Genomic DNA, 18,736 nt, shown 5'->3' on the forward strand with positions numbered 1-18,736 from the left:
GGGCCATCTGCATTGCTGGACCCAGATGCAGTCCAGCTCCCCTTCTAGGCACTAGCCTGGCTCAGCTGCTGGCCCTGGTTGCTGGGCTCCCTGCTTCTGCACCACCAGACCTGGCTGGGTTCTGCTAGTAGTCTGGCTCTGACCACCAGACTGTGCATGCCCAGGTGTATTCAGCTACCAGCCTTCCCCCTAGCTGCTGGGATTTGCACCACCTGGTGGGGTTCCACTGGCAGTATCTGAGGTCCTGCTGACCCCGAATGTCCCGGACCAGAGAGGTTCAACCTGTATATTAATTTTAGACTGTTCTGTCTGTAGTTCTGTTAAACTTGGATTATCACTTAAACTGAAGTGACAAAAATACTTGACCTTCAAAAAATGTTGCACATTAGTGTGTTTCCCCAAAACAAACTTCAAGGGCTAGCAGCCTTCTGCTGAGTAAGGAGTCACTTGTTCTGAGATGTTCTCATATGTTAGAAAGAGTTAGGTAACATGTCTGTGTGCCCATGTCCTGGAAAAGTGAATTCCCCAAAAGAAGTTGTTTTCAGAAAGGCATGTCACCCTATGCTTGTCCAGTGAGAGATTTTGCTGGTGAAAAGGCAGCTTGTAATACACGCTATGGATTGATACATAGAAAATAAATCTAGGAGTATTGAGTAATTTGTTATTGGCACACTTGCAAGAAGGATTTTGAGAAATAATGGCAATTCTTGTTGACGTACATTGCCAAAGATTTTGTGTTCCTGTCAGATGCAGTCAGGCTTTCAAAGTGAGGTATAAGCACTTGCCTGTGCTTGGTAACTCATACCTAGTAACAGTCTGTGTGCATGGATGTTAGATGTACTCAAGTGTATGTATGGAACTGAACCCATATTGAAAGTCTGGCTCCTAATGCTAATTTTTCACTATAGTTAGAGGATTATGTTGTTATGAATGATAAAGGAACAGCCAGAAGCCTGTCCTGAACCTGATGGGCAGAACAAGGGAGATGGCAGAGACCTCTCTACAGGTGAAACAGCTATTCACATTTGGCTGCAGTATGGATACAGAAATCTTCCCTGCAGCCAGATCTGTGCACCTAAATCTGCCAAGGCAAACAGGACAGTACACTCCAGATGGTTGCTGGTTGGAAGATTCACTGATTGTTTTCCTCAATGTTCAGATTCTGCCTCCTTTTCTCTCTTCCCTTAGACACGTCTTAGCTTCATGGTACTCTTGTAATGTACCAGTCTAAGGCTCTGATCCTGCAATCTGATTTCAGTGGCCACCTTTGGGGGAACAAGGAGTCCTGGATAGGGGATCAGGGCCTAATTTAGTAGTGAATGGCCTAAGCATAGTGAGAACAGGAATTCAACATGCTTTGTGTTAGGAGTGAATCCTTTTTGTTGGAATGTGTGAGAGACAATCTGATGTTGGAGTTACGCCAGCAGTATTTCTAGGGCCAGTTTAATATTTCATTGAGCTGCAAGAGACAGTCTCAACAGGGATATCTTCAAACTAAAACTCTCATGTTAGGAATTGTGTTGGATTAAGTTAAGATTTAATGGCTCAGCTGATCCAGGTCTTGCACTCCAGAGGGGCCCTCATGTTCCTGGGAATGGTATGTCTCACTGTATGTATCCCTTTGGCTATTCCCCTTCACTTCGACATTAATAAAGCCACAAGTCCTATCAACAGCCTTTCTCTCTAGTTAAGCCAAGCCAAATACAGACTATAGAACACTAGGTTTGCTCATTGTTAGTTATTTATATGTTGATGAAGTTCAGAGGCCCACAATCAAGAGAATAGGGGTTCCATTGTGTTTGGAACATCTGGGATGCAGTCTCCGTCCCATGGGGGGCTGTAATTGTCAATTAAGTGCATATATTTAAAATAAAGACTAGAAACATAAAATTACTTTTATTATGGTAGTGTCTGGGGACACCAGGCAAGGTAAGGGCCCCGTTGTGAAAGCCTTGGTACAAACATAATGTAAGAGATACAGAAGGGACTCAGCTTTATAGTTTGACGGGTCAACCACATGTCATTCAGCTTTAGAAGTTGATCAGGTAGCAACAGGGATCCCAAAAAAATTAAATATTCTGCAGTGCTGTGTTAAATGTAAACTTCTAAAAATCAAGGGTGAGTTTTTAAAAATTATTTACCACAGTAAGGAAACTGTTTATGCCCTTGCTTAGTTGAAATTAAGATGATTAGATGCACTGTTTTCCTTCCGCATAATAAAGCTTCAAAGCTGCATTAAATCAGGGTTCAGTTGCAGACTTTTGAAAGAACAGCCATAATATTTTGTCCAGCATTATGAACATTTTAGCGTTACGAACAGCTTCCATTCCTGAGGTGTTTGTAACTCTGTAGTTCTACTGTACAGACTAAACAGGCCAGACAGACCAAGGGTTAGGAGGGAAGGGATGCAGCTCACAAACAGTGATGGTTTGGAAACATCATGGGAATCCCATGATTATTTTTCATTCTTATTTTTTGGTAGTTCTTTAAACAATTGGGGTGTTAGGAGAGGATTGGTGGGGCAGAGCTGACATTGAAGGAAGAGGGATATGAGAGAATGATTAGGTAGAATGAAGTTGAAGCAAAGAGACTGTGAGGAAGGAGGCAGGAAGGAGATGGAGCCTATCATCAGAAAGGAATAGTGCTTTATTTCAAGGAAAAAAGGTGCTGGAACTCAACCCCCTGCCAGCAGCCTTAATCCCCCCACCCCACCACCACCAGCCTTAATGACCCCACCCCCCCACAGCCAGGCTTTAACCCCCACTGCAGCCCATCCTGCTGCCGACTTAACCTCTCCATCCCCTGAGGCTCCAACACACCAAAACCTTAACCACCCCACCTCCACCAAGGCCCCAACCTGCTGCAGTCTTAACCCTCACCCCGTGGCCAGGCTTTAATGTCCCTCGCCCCCACCCCTGCAGCCAGGCTTTAACCACTCTGCCCACTCAAGGTCCCAACTCACCACCAATCTTTAACCCTCTCCCCTCCACAGCCCCAAACCTCCCCCAGCCTTTAACCCTCTCCCACCCCCAGCAACACCCTCCCAAAACTCAAGATTCGCATTTACAAAAGAGTGCCACATGCTGCTGCTCCTTCACCGGCCACCATATTCCCTTCTGCGTGTCTGCGTTGTTCTCCCCTGCCTTCCAACTCTCTCCCCCGCACACCACATACAGCACAGCAGGGGCAGCTCCCTGCCCTGCCACGCTGAAAGAACAGGGCTCAGTTTAATTGGTTTAACATCCGGCACTGGCCATTAACCAATTAAATTGAGCCCTGCTATTTCATCGGCAGTGAGGGAGCCGGAAGCAGAGCAGCAGGAGCCACAAGTGGCTGCTTAAAGAGCCACGTGCAGCTCAGAGCTGCCCAGCTGCCTTTTAAAAATGGCAGCCCCGGGGCAGAAAAAATGGAGGAACACAGTTCCACTATGGTCTTCCAGAAAAAAAGCCCTGGAAAGGAAAAACTGTCTAGAGTAAAATAGTAAAAAGCCATTGGGCACTGATGACATGTTTAAAAATAAAGCAAGTCTTCATTAATTTTATCTACTTCAGTCAAGCTGGAAAACCTCCAAAGCTGTAGGAAAGAACAGAAATGTTTTAGAAAGTTGTACATGCTTGAAAGCTTCTGAAGGTCACAGGTCCCCTGAGAACGTGAGATTCTGAATATTCAATAATGCATCAGTTTTTCTTGAGATTATGATCCAGATTCTATTGTCAGTATAAACGCGTAGTAACTACAACATCTCCAACCCACCTATTCTGGAATAGTTCTGTTACTAAATTCCCAATCTACGTTATGGATTTAGCTTTATTCCGTCATAAATTTTGCTTGGTTCCTTTAACTTTATTCTGCTTTTAGGGAATAAGAATGTCAATATTTTGGGGAAATAAAGCGCAGGGGGAACACAGGCAAATCTTCCAACTGAAACAATGTAAGTTAACTTTCATATTATGTATTGTCTAAGCAACTCAACCTACTCTCTCTGAACATCTTGAACTAAAGCGATGGACACAATACAATAAATGGGCAGATAAATGATGCATAAATGATTCTCGGTTCTTGGAGCCCGAAATGCTGTACTAGTGGTAGTGAATTATAGAGCTGCACATATCCATCTTTTAAATAGTGAGTAACTCTCAATCTTAACAAATGCAGAGCTGCAGCTTAATGTTTGGAAAACAATGCCCAGGATTATTAAAATGGAAGATAGGTCAGTTCAGTTTCTTGCTTTCTACCAGTTCCAACGTATTTGGTACTGGTTTATAAACAAATTGAAAAGCCAATGGCCATTTTGCCCATGAAGAAGGAGTAAATATCTGAGGATTCTCCTAGCTGAGTTTTCTCCCCATTGGCTATTGAGGAAGATGGTAGCTGACCCAACCATGGAGTGGATGGCAGGGCTGGCAGCTGCAATCGGATTAAGAAAACTGCAGACTGTATGAATTAATAGTAGGTGTGACTCTGCAGTAACTTACACCAGTGTAAATGGAAGAAACTCCACTGATATCAGTGAAGTTACAGTAGTGTAAAATTACTGCGAGGGGAGCATTAGGCCCAATATCTGTGATGGGTGATACTCTTTTATTACATCACAAATAATGTTACACTGTGCTAAATCAATGAGAAATAATGTTGGGCTGGTATTTCTAAATCCTACTATTGTAATTCTGGATATTATCCCTTTCCACTGATTTTGATGACAGATTTTAAGTTGATTTCATGGGAACATGAACAGGTTCCCTTCATATGGTTTTCTGGTGCACAGTGACACCTATAGAAAGTAAGTTACAACACATGGAAATAGAGTTTTCATATCCAACATTATTTTTGGTTTGAGGTAGTTACAGTTCTTTTGGTATGTCCTTTTGTTTTTTTTTGTCTTCTCAGTGAGTATTAGCAATTGCATTTTTATAAAGCCTTGCAAAATTCCCACAAACATATTGCAGCCCAGATACAAAAACTACTATCCCACACTGACAATAGTTATTTTAAAATTATTAAAAGGTATGGTTTCTTACTCCCTGTCCGAAAAATATTGCCTATTCTGTGGGTGGGTATGCAGAATTTTGCAAGACTACGATGTGGTATTGGTGGATGAGTATCTATAGCTAGCTATTAGCTGAAGCTTTCTTAAAAATCATTACTCTTTGAAATAGTCCTTTAAATTAAAGTCCTGTTTATGTAGCCTCACCCTTCAGAAAACGTCAACAGTTATTAGAGGTCTTTCATTAGTGATGAAGTAGTTTAAAATAAAATGGCAATGCGTAAAAATGTATTGTAATGAGATGCAAACTTCAGGAACTTTAAAGAAAGATATAAATATGAGCATCCAGGATTTCTTTCAGGGATACTTACTGTCATCATATTAGAAGAGAACTTTATAATACTGTGGAGCCTTGTAAGATGGGAGTGTGTCTACCAGAGTATATACTTTTGTTGTTTTAAAGCTTTTTTTTTTCAGATAGCCTGATTGTGTAATGTGATTTCAATGGAAATGAGTTGAAATACTCTTATGAATACTACAATAGAATCAGGCCCATGTTATGAGAAATATGTATTTTTTAGACTTTCTTCTGCAATGACTTATGCGTTTGTTTAACTTCATGCTTTTTCATAGACTCATTGACTTAAGGGGGACTGCTTGGTGTGTAATGTTTAATATAGTTGCCTTTGCAGGATAGGAGCATTGGGATGTTGTGTCTTCTTACTTCTGTTACTTAAAAAGTCCCCATTGGTGACTACTTTTTTAAGTGGGATTAGGAAGAAGTACAGATTTCCACTCCAAATGTGAAACCAGAAGAAAGAACACGCTTGTGTTTTTTATTTATGAAATCTGTTTCCAAGCAAGTAATATGTTAACTATAGAGAAGGCATTGGACACATGTGCAGGCTCTGAATTTAAAAAGAAAGTGCACTCTTCTGGCATTAATTTTAGTGAGGACTCTTTTTCATGCTTTATGTGTACAAATCTGGTTTTGGTTGGGACAGTTTTTTTAAAAAATGCAGTTGAGATAGTTTTCCCTTTTTTAAGCGTTTCATTTTTTTTTAATTTGTACTGTTGTGAAGTAATAACCCAATATTCAGTATATTTAGATTGTGATGAGAAAAATGATTTGATTAATATGCATAAATCCAAATCCAAAGTCTTGATTTTATCAGGTTCTGTCTTCACAGTCAATCTAGGTGATATTAACCATTTATATGATCTGAGTGTGATTGATGCAACCTGACCTTGTTAGAATAACACAACAGGTTAATGACAGGAGAATTGCAAACTTAATTCACAAGCACAAAAGTTTTAAGGTTTTATTTTTAAAGCATGTGATGCCCTTTAGCACCCACGTCTGAAAATTTTCCTTGGCAATTTTTGTAAATATGTTGTTAGCTGACATTATTGGGTAATTTGTATTTGACTCAGCTTTTTGAGAGGAGAAGAAAATAAATTAATGGTACTTAATTGGAGCAGAAAGACATAGTTTTGACTTGTGCTGTAAAATTTTGATAATATATGTAAAAGCTTTGCCAAAATGTTTAAAATCCCTGGGAGAAATAAAAGAGTGAAACAACTGTCTCCATAAAAATATAATCAAACAATAGAAGATGTTGCTTGCAACGGGTACTAGCAGCAAAAATAAGGATTGCTATTCACCACTATCTTATTCACATCCCTTAACCTTCAATAAAAGACAAAACTACATTCTTTGTGAAGAAGCAGCATAATTTAGATGCAAAGCTCCAGTGGATTTATTAGCTGAAATCTAAAGCTTTTAACATTCTTCAGCTTGCAGAGAGCTACCACCTATTATCATCTGGATTTATTTTTTTATTGTTTAGTTTCACTAAATGGGATCTGAGAATTTAGAAAAAAATGTAAAGTGAAGTTTGTGCATAATGAATCATCTGTGATAATTGAAGAGAACACCCCTTCCTTTATTTATGGGCTTCAAATATGCCTTTGAAAAGCCCATGGAATATAATTGCAGGAATCCTTCAATTACAGCATGCCTGTTACAGTGGGAGACATCTGGAAAGTGTCACCTGTTAATTCTGATTTTGGCAGAAGCTGGGATCGAGTCTGTTCAGTGTAATGAAATTGAACAGCATTTGGGATACTCTGCTGTTTGCATTTTCCTTCATTGAATATTCACGTGGTTTCTAAATCTTGCACTCTAGCAAGTGACCCTGACCCTCTGTAAGTTTTGACACCCTCGGTAGGAAAAGAGCAAGGTACTCCATCAAGAGGGAGAGACAGGTACTTGGTTTTCTGGATGGTGCCTGTCACAGAAAGCCATAGATGTTAGATTGGAAGCAAACTGGTTTCAGGAGAGCAGACTGTCTTTGCAGCATCCTGGGAGTTGTGGAACTACTTTGGGTTCAGAATGAGAGCCTGGGGCATTCACATACATAAACTTCCTCCATCCTCATAATTTCTATGCCAGGAGTCGGCAACCCCCAGCACTCATGCCACTCTTGGCACACAAGCTGATTTAGAGTGGCATGCAGGGGAGCTCTGGACCCGCTCCTCCTTCCCCATAAAGCATGGGAGGGGGCAGGAGCACAGGGTAGTAGCTGCAGCCCCTACCCGCATCATGGGGCTGGGGCCAGCACTGGAGACCTGCCACAGAGTGGAGCTGAGGGCCCCCACCGGAGTGCAGGATGTGGCATGGGGCCTTGGACTGGGGCTGCAGCCCCACCATGATACAGGGCCAGGGCCAGACCTCCTGCTGTGGTATGGGGCCAGAGTGCTGGGCCCCTGCAATGGAGTCCCTGCTGTACCACGTGGCTGGGGCTGGAGCCCGCAGAGAACAGGACCCCCACTGGTCCCATAGTGTGGGCCGAGGGTGCAGGGCCCCCACCTGGAGTCCCCACCCCTTCACAGCATGGAGTTGGGGCCCCTGCTGTAGTGCAGGGCCATATTACCAGGAGGGTGGGGCCCCAGCCAGACTTTAAGAAAAATCATGAATGCTCGGTCCATATATAGAAATCAAAAGATTAAATTTTGGCACTCCCCTTCTGAAAGGTTGCTGAACTGGATCTTTTCTGTACCTCTGCCCCTGTAATGAGGCATAACCTGCTGCACTTTCTGCAGCTTTGTGGCTGAATTCCCATTATGTGTCCTTCTGACTTCCAAGATCTAATCCTCCATAGCATTTTAATTTAACTATAATGACTTTAATTAAATCAGAACAACAAGCAACATGGAAATGACGTACCAGCAAAATTACCAAGGTAGCACAGTCCTTGTTGAAATACTACATCCTGCCCCACTGGAAGATGAAGAGTTGGGTTATTAGAGAAAGCACTACCGTTTTACCCTTAGGGCGTTCCTCTGGCTCGAGGTTGGAACGCATTAGCAGAGAATGGTAAAGGTGCAACTCCTGCTATACCTGTTCTGTGGGTAAATGGAGAATGTGTGTATCATTCAGTAAACTTCACAGATAATTAACTTGTTTTCTAAAATATACCAGATCCTTGCACTCTGAGTTCTTTTATAACTCTTGGAATTATTGCTGTCTCTTTTGGGCATGTTGTTAAAGATTGTGGTTTTGAGAATGAAATCTATTCTGCAAGCTGAAGCTCATGTAAGAAACATTGCATGTGGAGTGCATAAGAACACAAGAATGGTCCATCTAGCTCAGTAGCCTGACTTCCAGCTGGGACCAAAGCCAGATGCTTCAAAGGGAATGAACAGAACAGGGCAGTCACCTGTAATGTGTCTCCCTTTGTTCTGTTCCACCATCTGACAGTCAGAGGCTTAGGAACACCCAGAGCAGGGGGTCACATTCTTGACTGTCTTGGCTGATAGCTATCGATGGACCAATCCTCCATGAACTTCTCCAATTCTTTTTTTAAAACCTAATTGTACTCTTGGCCTCACAACATGTTGTGCAGGTTGCCTGTGTGTTGAAGTCTGAAAGAACTTCCTGAGGTTTGTGTTAAACTTCCTGTCTAGTGCTTTCATCTGGTGACCCCTAGTTCTTGTGTTATGTGATGATGTAAATAATGTGCCTTTGTTCATTTTCTTAACACCTATAGACCTCTGTCGTATTTTCTTCTCAACCTCCATTGTCTCCTTCCCATGCTGAACTATTCCAGCCTTTTTAAACTCTCTGCCTATGTCTACACTAGCCCCAAACTTCAAAATGGCCATGCAAATGGCCATTTCGAAGTTTACTAATGAAGTGCTGAAATAACATATTCAGCGCCTCATTAGCATGCGGGCGGCCGCGGCACTTCGAAATTGACGCGGCTCGCCGCCACACAGCTCGTCCCGACGGGGCTCCTTTTCGAAAGGACCCCGCCTACTTCGAAGTCCCCTTATTCCTATGAGCAGATGGGAATAAGGGGACTTCGAAGTAGGCGGGGTCCTTTCGAAAAGGAGCCCCGTCGGGACGAGCTGTGTGGCGGCGAGCCGCGTCAATTTCGAAGTGCCGCGGCCGCCCGCATGCTAATGAGGCGCTGAATATGTATTTCAGCGCTTCATTAGTAAACTTTGAAATGGCCATTTGCATGGCCATTTCGAAGTTTGGGGCTAGTGTAGACATGGCGTCTGTGTATGGAAGCTCTTTCATACTCGTATGCATTTTTGTAGCCCTTTTTTGTACCCTTCCAAGTTGAATACATGTTTTATGAGAGGGAGTGACCAGAACTGTACACAATATTCAAAGTCTCAGTGTACCATAGAGTCTTATAGTGACATACTTGTCGTCTTTTCTCCCTCACCTAATAGTTTTTCCCATTCTGTTTTTTTTGCTTACCACTGCACACTGAGTTTTCAAAAAAACTAGCTACAGTGACTTCAAGATCTTTCCTGACTGGTAAAAGCTAATTCAGACCTCATCATTTTGTATGTATAATTGAGATTGTTTTCCAGTATTGCATTATTGAATTTCATTTGCCATTTTGCTGTTGCTGAACAATTGTAATCTAAGGGTCTGATACAGGAGAAGCACTTAAACACGTGCTTAACTTTAACCCTGTGTTAAGTTCACAAGGATGTAATCGTGTGTAAGAGAGGTGCTTGAATAGAAACGCTTTTCTTAATCAGGATATACTTTTTCTTTTTTGTGGTAGGGGGAGGTCTCATTTGTGTATGTACTTGTTTGCAGAGAATAACTGCGACAGTTCATGAAAATCTTTATATAGGCTTCTCAGCCAAATTCTGCCTTCCATATTCATACTGAATAATCCCTTATTAAGCAATTAGTCAAATTGATTATACTGTTCATTGTGAATGAACATGACAAAATTGGCCCCTAAGTGGAGGGTGCCTGCAGAGTAAGCCAATTCTCTCCCCTTTCAACTGAATTCGGAAGGGATCATGCTGCTCTAAAGAGAAGACACTAAAACTGTTGTCTTGGAACATTTCAGCAGGAAGAAAACTAGCCTCTTCTGCCGCTTGCCCTGAATGCCCAGCTCTCCTGAGAGGAGCATGAGACCCCTGCTCTTAGCAAAATAAATGTTTCGGAATCTGGGGGGATCCTGCATCAGACTCTACCCAGGCGTTTTTAAGGTTTAGTGTTTCAGTGATGCTTTTTTACAACTCTCTTTTCCATTCTGTGTAGACACCTCTTTATGTTGTCAACCATGGGGATACTGGACCAATTCGATGCAACAGATGCAAAGCCTATATGTGTCCCTTCATGCAATTCATAGAGGGGGGAAGGAAGTATCAATGTGGATTTTGCAGTTGCATTAATGACGGTAAGTGACATTTGCATACTATTTGTGTTTATTATTCATTCAATAATGCTAACAGGAAACTGCATTCACTGTGATCCAAATTCTCTATTCCTGCTCTGGCTGTATGAGGCTTTCACTTTTGAAAACATTTATCAGTCAGAGTCTTTGTGATTCATCTTGGTTCTGTTGAAATCAGGGAAGCTGCTCTGATTTTCACTGAGGATCTTTGAGCCCTTCTGCTCTCACTGGAATAGTTTCTGGAAATATAATTGAACGTATTTGAAGAAATAGTGGTAATTGAATCTGCTACATTATAAGAAATAAAGTTCAATAAGAGTTTTTTCTGCTGACATCGTCGTTGTTCTGCTCCTTTTTATGGAGGTAAATATATGGAACTGGATTTCTTCATTACCACTTTAAACTGAGAATAACAGCTCTGGAGCTGAGGCTGAGGAGGCAGAACGATTAAAACACACACGTTCTGTATTTGTGTGGCCTTGAATGAGTAGAAATACTGGACCCAGTTATTGTTTCTGGCTCTTTCTCTCTACTCCACAAAGGCACCATAAACCTAGCTAGAACCAGCAGTTAGGGAAGTGGTCCTAAACAGGGTGAGTCTCAAAATGGCTTAGCCAGAGTGATAGGGGTGCATTTGCAGTGAAACACACCTCTGCTCCAAAGTGATTCTCCCCTCCTGTGGAGCAACTGGATGCTGAAGTTGCTCTAAACAGCTCTTAGACAGTCCCAGAATAAGGGCAGCATAATCGTGACATAAAACCAGTTTTGTCTTCAGCATCACTCATATATTCATGTACCATGCTTCCAGAAGAGAGAATTGGGCCCTTCTTTTGATGTGCAATACAACCACAAGAGGAAGATGATTTTTGACATGTTGTATGCTGGGCCTTCAATTAATATTTCTGCATATGAAAATAATTGAGATGTACCCAATAGCATTCCGTCAGAATTATTTTTAAGTAGTTTAAGAAAATATACTTCTGGTCAAATCTACTTTTAAAGAGAAATGTGTTGTAACAAAATATACCTGTGCAACACAGTGAAATTCACTCTGCAGCTTCATCCAAAGTTATCTTTTAAAATGCTTTGTCAACACATGATGTATGTTTGCTCTATTCCAAACTGTTAGCTAGAATTTCAAATGAAGCTAAATTTATTTAAATACACCTAAGTGCCTGGCTAAGAACAAATATTTAAACAGCGTGGAAGCAGTCCTGTCTGAGACCAAGTATTTAATGGTTAAATCACCTATTAATCGTACTGTGACAAGACTTGGTTTTCACAGAAGATACCATGCCATATTTGTTCAAGTGTGCTGCATGTGACTCATAAGTAAGTGTTCTTTTGCTTTTGGCTGGATCCCCAGTCTTTGCCAGAACTCATCTTTCGAGCCGTTTTGTATCAAGTTGGATTTCCTCAGCAGGATCACAGTGGTGTAGTGCTTTCCCTAATACAGTCATCTTTTCAACTCTGAAACATGAGCCCTGAAGGATTCAGGCCAACTCTTTTTTGGCAGGAAGCTCTGTCTTTTGGGCAAAGTATAACAGCAAGTTTGCATTGTTTATTTGTTCAGTTTAAATTCTTATAAACGCATATGGTGTCTGTTATAAAAAGTGTAAATATTGTGTTTGCATTGTAGCATCAGGTTAAATCATACTTTGTGCTTCTTCTGTGCCTTTCCTCCAAGAGTCTTAAAGCATTTTACAACCTTTAATTGACCTTAAAACTCCCCTGTGAGACAGGTAAGTGCTATCCCCCTTTTAAAATGAGGCGCAAACTGTGATGTAGCAAGTTTAAGTTAAGGTAATCAGGGAAGTAATTGGTGAAGATGGGGCTAGAAAGAACCCAAAGGGTTGCTGTCTTCTTTTGCTCTAAAAATTAGACATGAAATGTGTTTGTCATCCTGCAGTTTAGATACGGTTATTTAATTTATTTAGGACTCATTTCCTAAAGGTGCCAAGAATCCTGCAGTGTAATCCATCATTCACTTTTAGTGTATGACTGGACTCAATGACCTCCTGAGGCTCTTCCAACCCTAGGATTCTGTGGTTGCAGAATGCTCACAACAGAGTGGAACAGAGGCAGTTCTGCTGCACAGAAAGCCACTATTTGTAATCCCCACTAATATCTTCCATGCAGCAAAACCTGCGGGTGGAATGGGGCTGGCTGGTGCAGAGGCAGTGCTGCTGACTCTGACTCTGTAGATCCATTGGCTCTTGCAGCTGGGGCTATGACAGCTTCAAGTTTACAGTAGCAAGCCTGGAGTAATTTGCTGTCCCTGAAACCTTGGAAAGGCAGGATGAGTGGAAGACTCAAATGTTGCTGAGGGGAAAAATATCCAGTCCTTCAAATACATCAGGAGCACACATGTGACAATATGCACAAAACACCCTTTTTCTTTTAAAAACTGTTGTCTTTCTGCATATTAATCTATTAATCTATTACCCATCTCAGCATTTGTTCAGCTTCCCCGAGAGCTAGTAGGCTGCCTTGATTCAGTGGTGTTGATTAAAAGAAGAAAAAATATTTTTTTACTGTTTTTTGTTTCTATAGTCCCACCCTTCTTTTTTCAACATCTGGACCACATTGGCAGAAGAACAGACCACTACGAAAGGCCAGAGTTATCTCTAGGATCATATGAATATGTCGCTACATTGGATTATTGCAGAGTAAGTATTTCCAGCGTGGAAAGTTTGTTTAAGAATTGATGTCAAAGCAAACTGAATCCTTTAAATATCTAAAGCAGAATAGGGGCGTCTTCAAGTTCACACTGGAATAGGGTTACCGTATTTGACCTTTCAAAAAAAAGAGGACACCCCTGCAAGGGAGAGTGAATGTATCAGTTTCTACCAACTCACGTTGTGCTAATGTATTACAGGTTGAGCCTCTGTAATCTGAACTCTCCTGTCTGGCAACATCTGTAATCCTTCTGATTTTAGTTAGCTGGATGACCACTTATCATGGGTGTGGCCAAGTTTGCTACAGTCCCATAAAGTTAGTTTACAGCCACCAGCCCTGACTCTGGTTTTTGCTTTTATTTCGCTGCAATTTACCACTGAATGTCTTCTAAGAGTCCAGTATGAAGTGGCAGGGTTAATGCTATTAGACAATACTGACCTCCCATAGTTGGGCAGTCTCTCTCATACGGCACCAAGGGTGCCAGACTAGAGAGGTTCAACCTGTATTAATACAAGTTGAGTTGGTAGACACTGGTACGAATACACTCCTTTGCAGGAGTGTCCTCTTTTTTTAATATGGTAGCCCCACACTGGAAGTTCAGGAGGTGATGAACATTTTCAAAATTGCACCTGAAAACACAGGATGATGTACCCAAATGAGCTTCGCCCTCTCCCATTAACATTGTTGCTCTTGGTTTCTGTTATAACACTTGTTGAATTATATGACTGTGAAACAAAATTTACAGGGCATTTCAGCAAAGTGTGTGGGTCCACTATGCTTCAGCTAGGGCCTTGATTTGGTCTTAGCCATAGGCTCAACACCCTCCCTCCACACCTGTGGTCCCACTTCACCCATACCCTCAAAGCCCCTTCCATGCTCTGCTCATCTCAATTCTACCCCTTTGCCCCAGCCCCCACCCTGCGTCACTATCTCCCCTGAGCATGCTGCATTTCTGCTGCTCTCTCCTCCTGAAGGCAATGGAATAGCTGCTCTGTGGAGGGCAAGAGGCGCTGTGGAGGATCGGGGAAGTTTAGCTGTGAGCAGGTGTTGAGTACCCGCTATTTCTCCTGTGGGTGCTCCAGCTTCTGAGCACTCACAGGGTTGACTCTTATGCTCCTCATTACAGTAATCCCTGTAAAAGCATGATTTTGAGTTGCATTTAACTCAGCATTAATGTGAGTTAAGCACAAGTCAAAATCCCCCTCCCCTCAAGACCCGGTTCAGCGCCACTTCCTCCCCATGCGCAGCCCCGGTTCAAACACCGCCACCCCGGTTCTCTCTCTCTCGCTCTCCCACTCCCACAGCCCTAACCCACCGCCAGGCTTAACTCTCCCCAACTGCCCCCCCCCCCCCCCCCCCCCAAGAACTTACCTTCGAAAAGGAGCTCCAGGTACTCCTGCTGCCTCCACGGCTGCAGAACGTGAGTTCTTGCAAGGAAAAAAGCTGCCCCCGACATATGCGACATTCAAGTTACATGAGGGTGCATGGGAGTGCAACCCTTGTGTAACTCGAGGGACTACTGGATGTGGCATTGCTCTAGAGGCTACAGTTGAGATTTTCAAAGCAGTTGTCACATTTGTCACATCTCCTAATTTTTAAAGCAGATGTGTGGCTAAATCTCATTCCCTGCTTGACAAAGCTCAGCCTAAGAAGTTGACCTACCACGTTTCCCAGAAATGAATAGTTGCATGTTTGACTGCTGTGTTAGCTGTAGAAGTATGGTTTGGTCTTCATATTAGGAACTCATTGAGGGTCCGATCCAAAGCCCATTAAAGTGAATGGATGTTACATTTTTGACCAAATTTCTAACACAGATTAGGAGTTTGGTCAGACAAAATGTTACACCTCCTGTGTGTAACATTTTGGATTTTTCTGGCCTCTTCTGTGGGGTGGTCAGTAATAGCTGATCAAACTCCTAATCTGTGTTAGAAATTTGGTCAAAAATGAACATAAGCTTCATTCAGAGATGTGTTGGTCAGAATAAAGTACCATCATGGTCAATGTCTTGTAAAATTAAGACAAATTAGAAATGTTTTCTGCCCCCGACATCCCATTCTCATCCTAGACTGACCAAATTCCTGTTAGTGTCAACAGAAGGAGGATCAAGGTTATGATAACCATAAGAATTCAGTCTGAGCCTGAACAGTCCCTTAAAGTCAAGGTTTTGGGTTCAGAACATCCACTTACTGCTATGATTTTAGCATGTTTGAATTTATGTTGTTAGGCTGAGGAATTCAGCAAGCTAACTAGCTGACCCCCTCATAGTTTGCTGAAGGCCTGATCCAAAGTTCAATTAAATGATTGGGAAGCTTTTCATTGACTTCACTGGGATCTGGATCAGTCTCAGTTCTAAAATGAGCTGAAGTAGGAATATAGTACAGGACTCTCAGCTCCAGTAAATGGATATAGCTCCATCACATCAACAGCTGCACTGATTTATGGCAGCTAAAGAGGTGATGCATAAACTTTGGAAGGAGTCCGTTAAAGTGTGTTTAAGATATGAGTTCTTTGTTCTCAAATGTGATCCTTGCTGACACTTGAATCTTCAGCTAATAGTTTCCTGTCCTAAGCTGTTGTCATAAAGCTTAGTTCATTCAGGAGCTCTGATAAGAAGCTTTTTTTTTTTTTTTTGGTCAAGGAGCCTGATATTACAACACAAAAGTGGACATTCATGTGAATTTGTTTCAAGATTTAATTTTGAAATGAATGTTAGAAATTTAAAACCTCTTTGGAGGTGTTAAGCTATGGCTACTTGGGAGTCAGGCAGAGTTATTTGATCTTTTATTTTCTCTTTGGTCTGAGGCAGTAACATTTATTTATTTTCTAAATCGCAGACCAAAACTGAAGGATCATTTCCTTTGCCCTTATCAAACTATGAGGATGAACAGCTACAGAAAATATTAACAAACAACAGCTGTTTTGTATTACTGTTCTTCTGTTGGGCGGATATGGCAAAAGCACAGCATCTCATTTCTATCACAGAGCTGTCAGAAATTAGCCAAGATCTTTTTATAAACTGCTATGGGATTTACAAAAGTACATGTGATTTTTTTAAAACAGGGTCCAAAAACTGAAACGAAAACAGCTTATAAAAACATGACCTGGTGTTCCTCTTAGATCCATAGCACTCCTGTCTTACAATGGTGTAAGTGAAGGGAGAATGAAGGCTGCATCTCTAAGTTTAGGGTAAATATTTGGGGGCAGGCCTGGGAATGTTCCAATTGCAGGGCTAGTAATGGGAATATTGTGACTCGGTAAGTGACTGGAACTATATATCTGATGGGTGTAGCACAGCATACCTTGATTGACTTTGGACCATTTCCTAGTCATTTCCACGTCCACTCACACCCAAGTCATGATTATTGTCCATTTTAGTAGGGAAGCTAAAGAATTAATTGTCATGGAAATTGAGCTATTCTGTCACCCTCTTAATGCCTTCAGAACAAAACCAGAGAAAGTTTGGTAAAACATTTCAGACCAGGTCTAACCTGCAAAGGTTGGTTGCTTTCTTTGTAGCTATGTCAGTGGTGTGAAGAACCATGTCCTAGCCAACATACTTATGCTGATGAAACCTCTGTATAGACAAAATGATCTGGCAGAAGAGAGCATCTGTCAGCTTAACGAGTTTGTTTGGAGAAGGGGTTTAGCTACACTGATAAAAATGCCTTCTGTTGGCATATGCTGAACCAGCCATACCACCATATTGCTGTTGCCCAGGCTGTCTTGGATTTGTAAATAAAGCACTTCGGTGTCCAGGTTGCTCAAACCAGTGTGTTTTCTTAAGCATTAAACACACTTAAAACTCCCTTCACCATAAAAGGACCTCCACCAGAGAAGTAGACTGCATCATGCAATGAGCCACTCAAATACTCCTACCCTGTGTCTACAGGAGCCCCTTTCTTTTGAAAGGGGCATGTTAATGAGCAGGTTTGAAAGATGCTAATGAGGCACTAATGAATATGCAGCACCTCATTAGCATAATGGCAGCTGTGCCGATTCGAAATTGCAGCTTTTCGAATCGCACGCCACACATGGAGATGGAACCTTCCAAAAGGACCCCCCCAGTTTTTAAAAGCCCTTCTTTCTGTCACCAGAGAGGTCGTTTCAGAAGGTCCAGTCTCCACAGGCAGCACGCAATTCGAAAAAGCTGCACTTTTGAATCGCCGCGGCTGCCATTATGCTAATGAGGTGCTGCATATTCATTGCAGCGCCTCATTAGCATATTTTGAACCCACTCATTAACATGCCCCTTTCGAAAGGAAGGGGCTCGTGTAGACCCAGCCCTAGAGAACCTGCTTCAATCTGATGATAAAACTCCTTCTGATTGTGCTGCCTTAGTTGTTACTTTATCTTATATAGGTTGCAGTGTGGGGCAGTTATTGTTAAACCGTTACAATCCATAGTCAACGGTGACCACATTCTTTAAGAAATCTTTCTTGAACCCCCTCTTTTGGCCTTTGGACAACACCCAGCCTCCCTATCATCATCAGCAAGCTCCCCACACACCAAGACACACCTGCATTCAGCTGCAGCAGACCCTACCAGAATAACAGATGCAAAACCTGTGGCTGTTTCTCACCTCCCTCTGCAAAGACACAACTTTCTTGGTTCCTACACCTGCTTATCACAGCATGTGGGGTCCACACTGAAGGCCTGAATAACAACTAACTAGGTGCAACCAAACAATCACTGCAGTAGTAGTAGTAATCTTCAATGAACTCTCCGAAAAATGATAAGGCAAAACCACCATGTTGCCTGTGACGAAAGTTTTTCACAAAATGATCACTCTGAATCTGACCTCACAGTCTTCATCCTCAAAAAGAAAACTGCACAACAGCTTCGAAAGATGAACTTGGGAGCTTAAATTTGTAACTTTGCTAGAGCAAGGAAAATGCAGAAGAGGAAGACCTTGGACAATGTGGGGAAGATCTTCTGAGACTGAAGGGTAACAACTGGGGTACTCCTGACGTCAGCTAGAAGCTTTGTCCCCAGACAGAGTGGAGTGGAGGAGACTTCTAGATGACCTATGCTCCACTTGCAGTTCAAGGTTTTTTTCTTTTTTTAAAAAAAAAACAAAACAAAACCCTGCACTGAATAGACACTGGATTTATGGCTTATATCAGTAACCCAGGAGCAATCCTTCCCCCTGCACCACCGCTACCCTTACTGCCATTTTTCCTTTTCTCCCTTCCTTTCTCAAAGGGGTGTTAATGGGCCACTTCACTTTGAATGGTATCTCGAAATGTGTTAACTCTACTGATGCTAAACAGTTTGTTCCACTGAATATGTTGGTGGGGGTGGGTGTCGGTGAAAGTTTGGAAGCTTGTTTCTTTCACCATAGGAACTTGGCTTAAAA

General features: G+C 42.1%; 1 protein-coding gene across 1 annotated transcript in view; it reads left to right on the plus strand.

Annotated features, from left to right (window-relative positions):
* Window positions 1-18,736, plus strand: part of SEC24D (SEC24 homolog D, COPII coat complex component) — a 99,602-nt gene that overhangs the window by 45,949 nt on the left and 34,917 nt on the right. The window contains exons 9-10 of the mRNA XM_074993400.1: window positions 10,566-10,704; window positions 13,255-13,370. Of these exons, the coding sequence (XP_074849501.1) occupies window positions 10,566-10,704; window positions 13,255-13,370 (255 nt within the window). The remainder of the gene's footprint in view (window positions 1-10,565; window positions 10,705-13,254; window positions 13,371-18,736) is intronic.

Source organism: Carettochelys insculpta, chromosome 4, assembly GCF_033958435.1.
Source record: "Carettochelys insculpta isolate YL-2023 chromosome 4, ASM3395843v1, whole genome shotgun sequence".
Taxonomy (NCBI): domain Eukaryota; kingdom Metazoa; phylum Chordata; order Testudines; family Carettochelyidae; genus Carettochelys; species Carettochelys insculpta.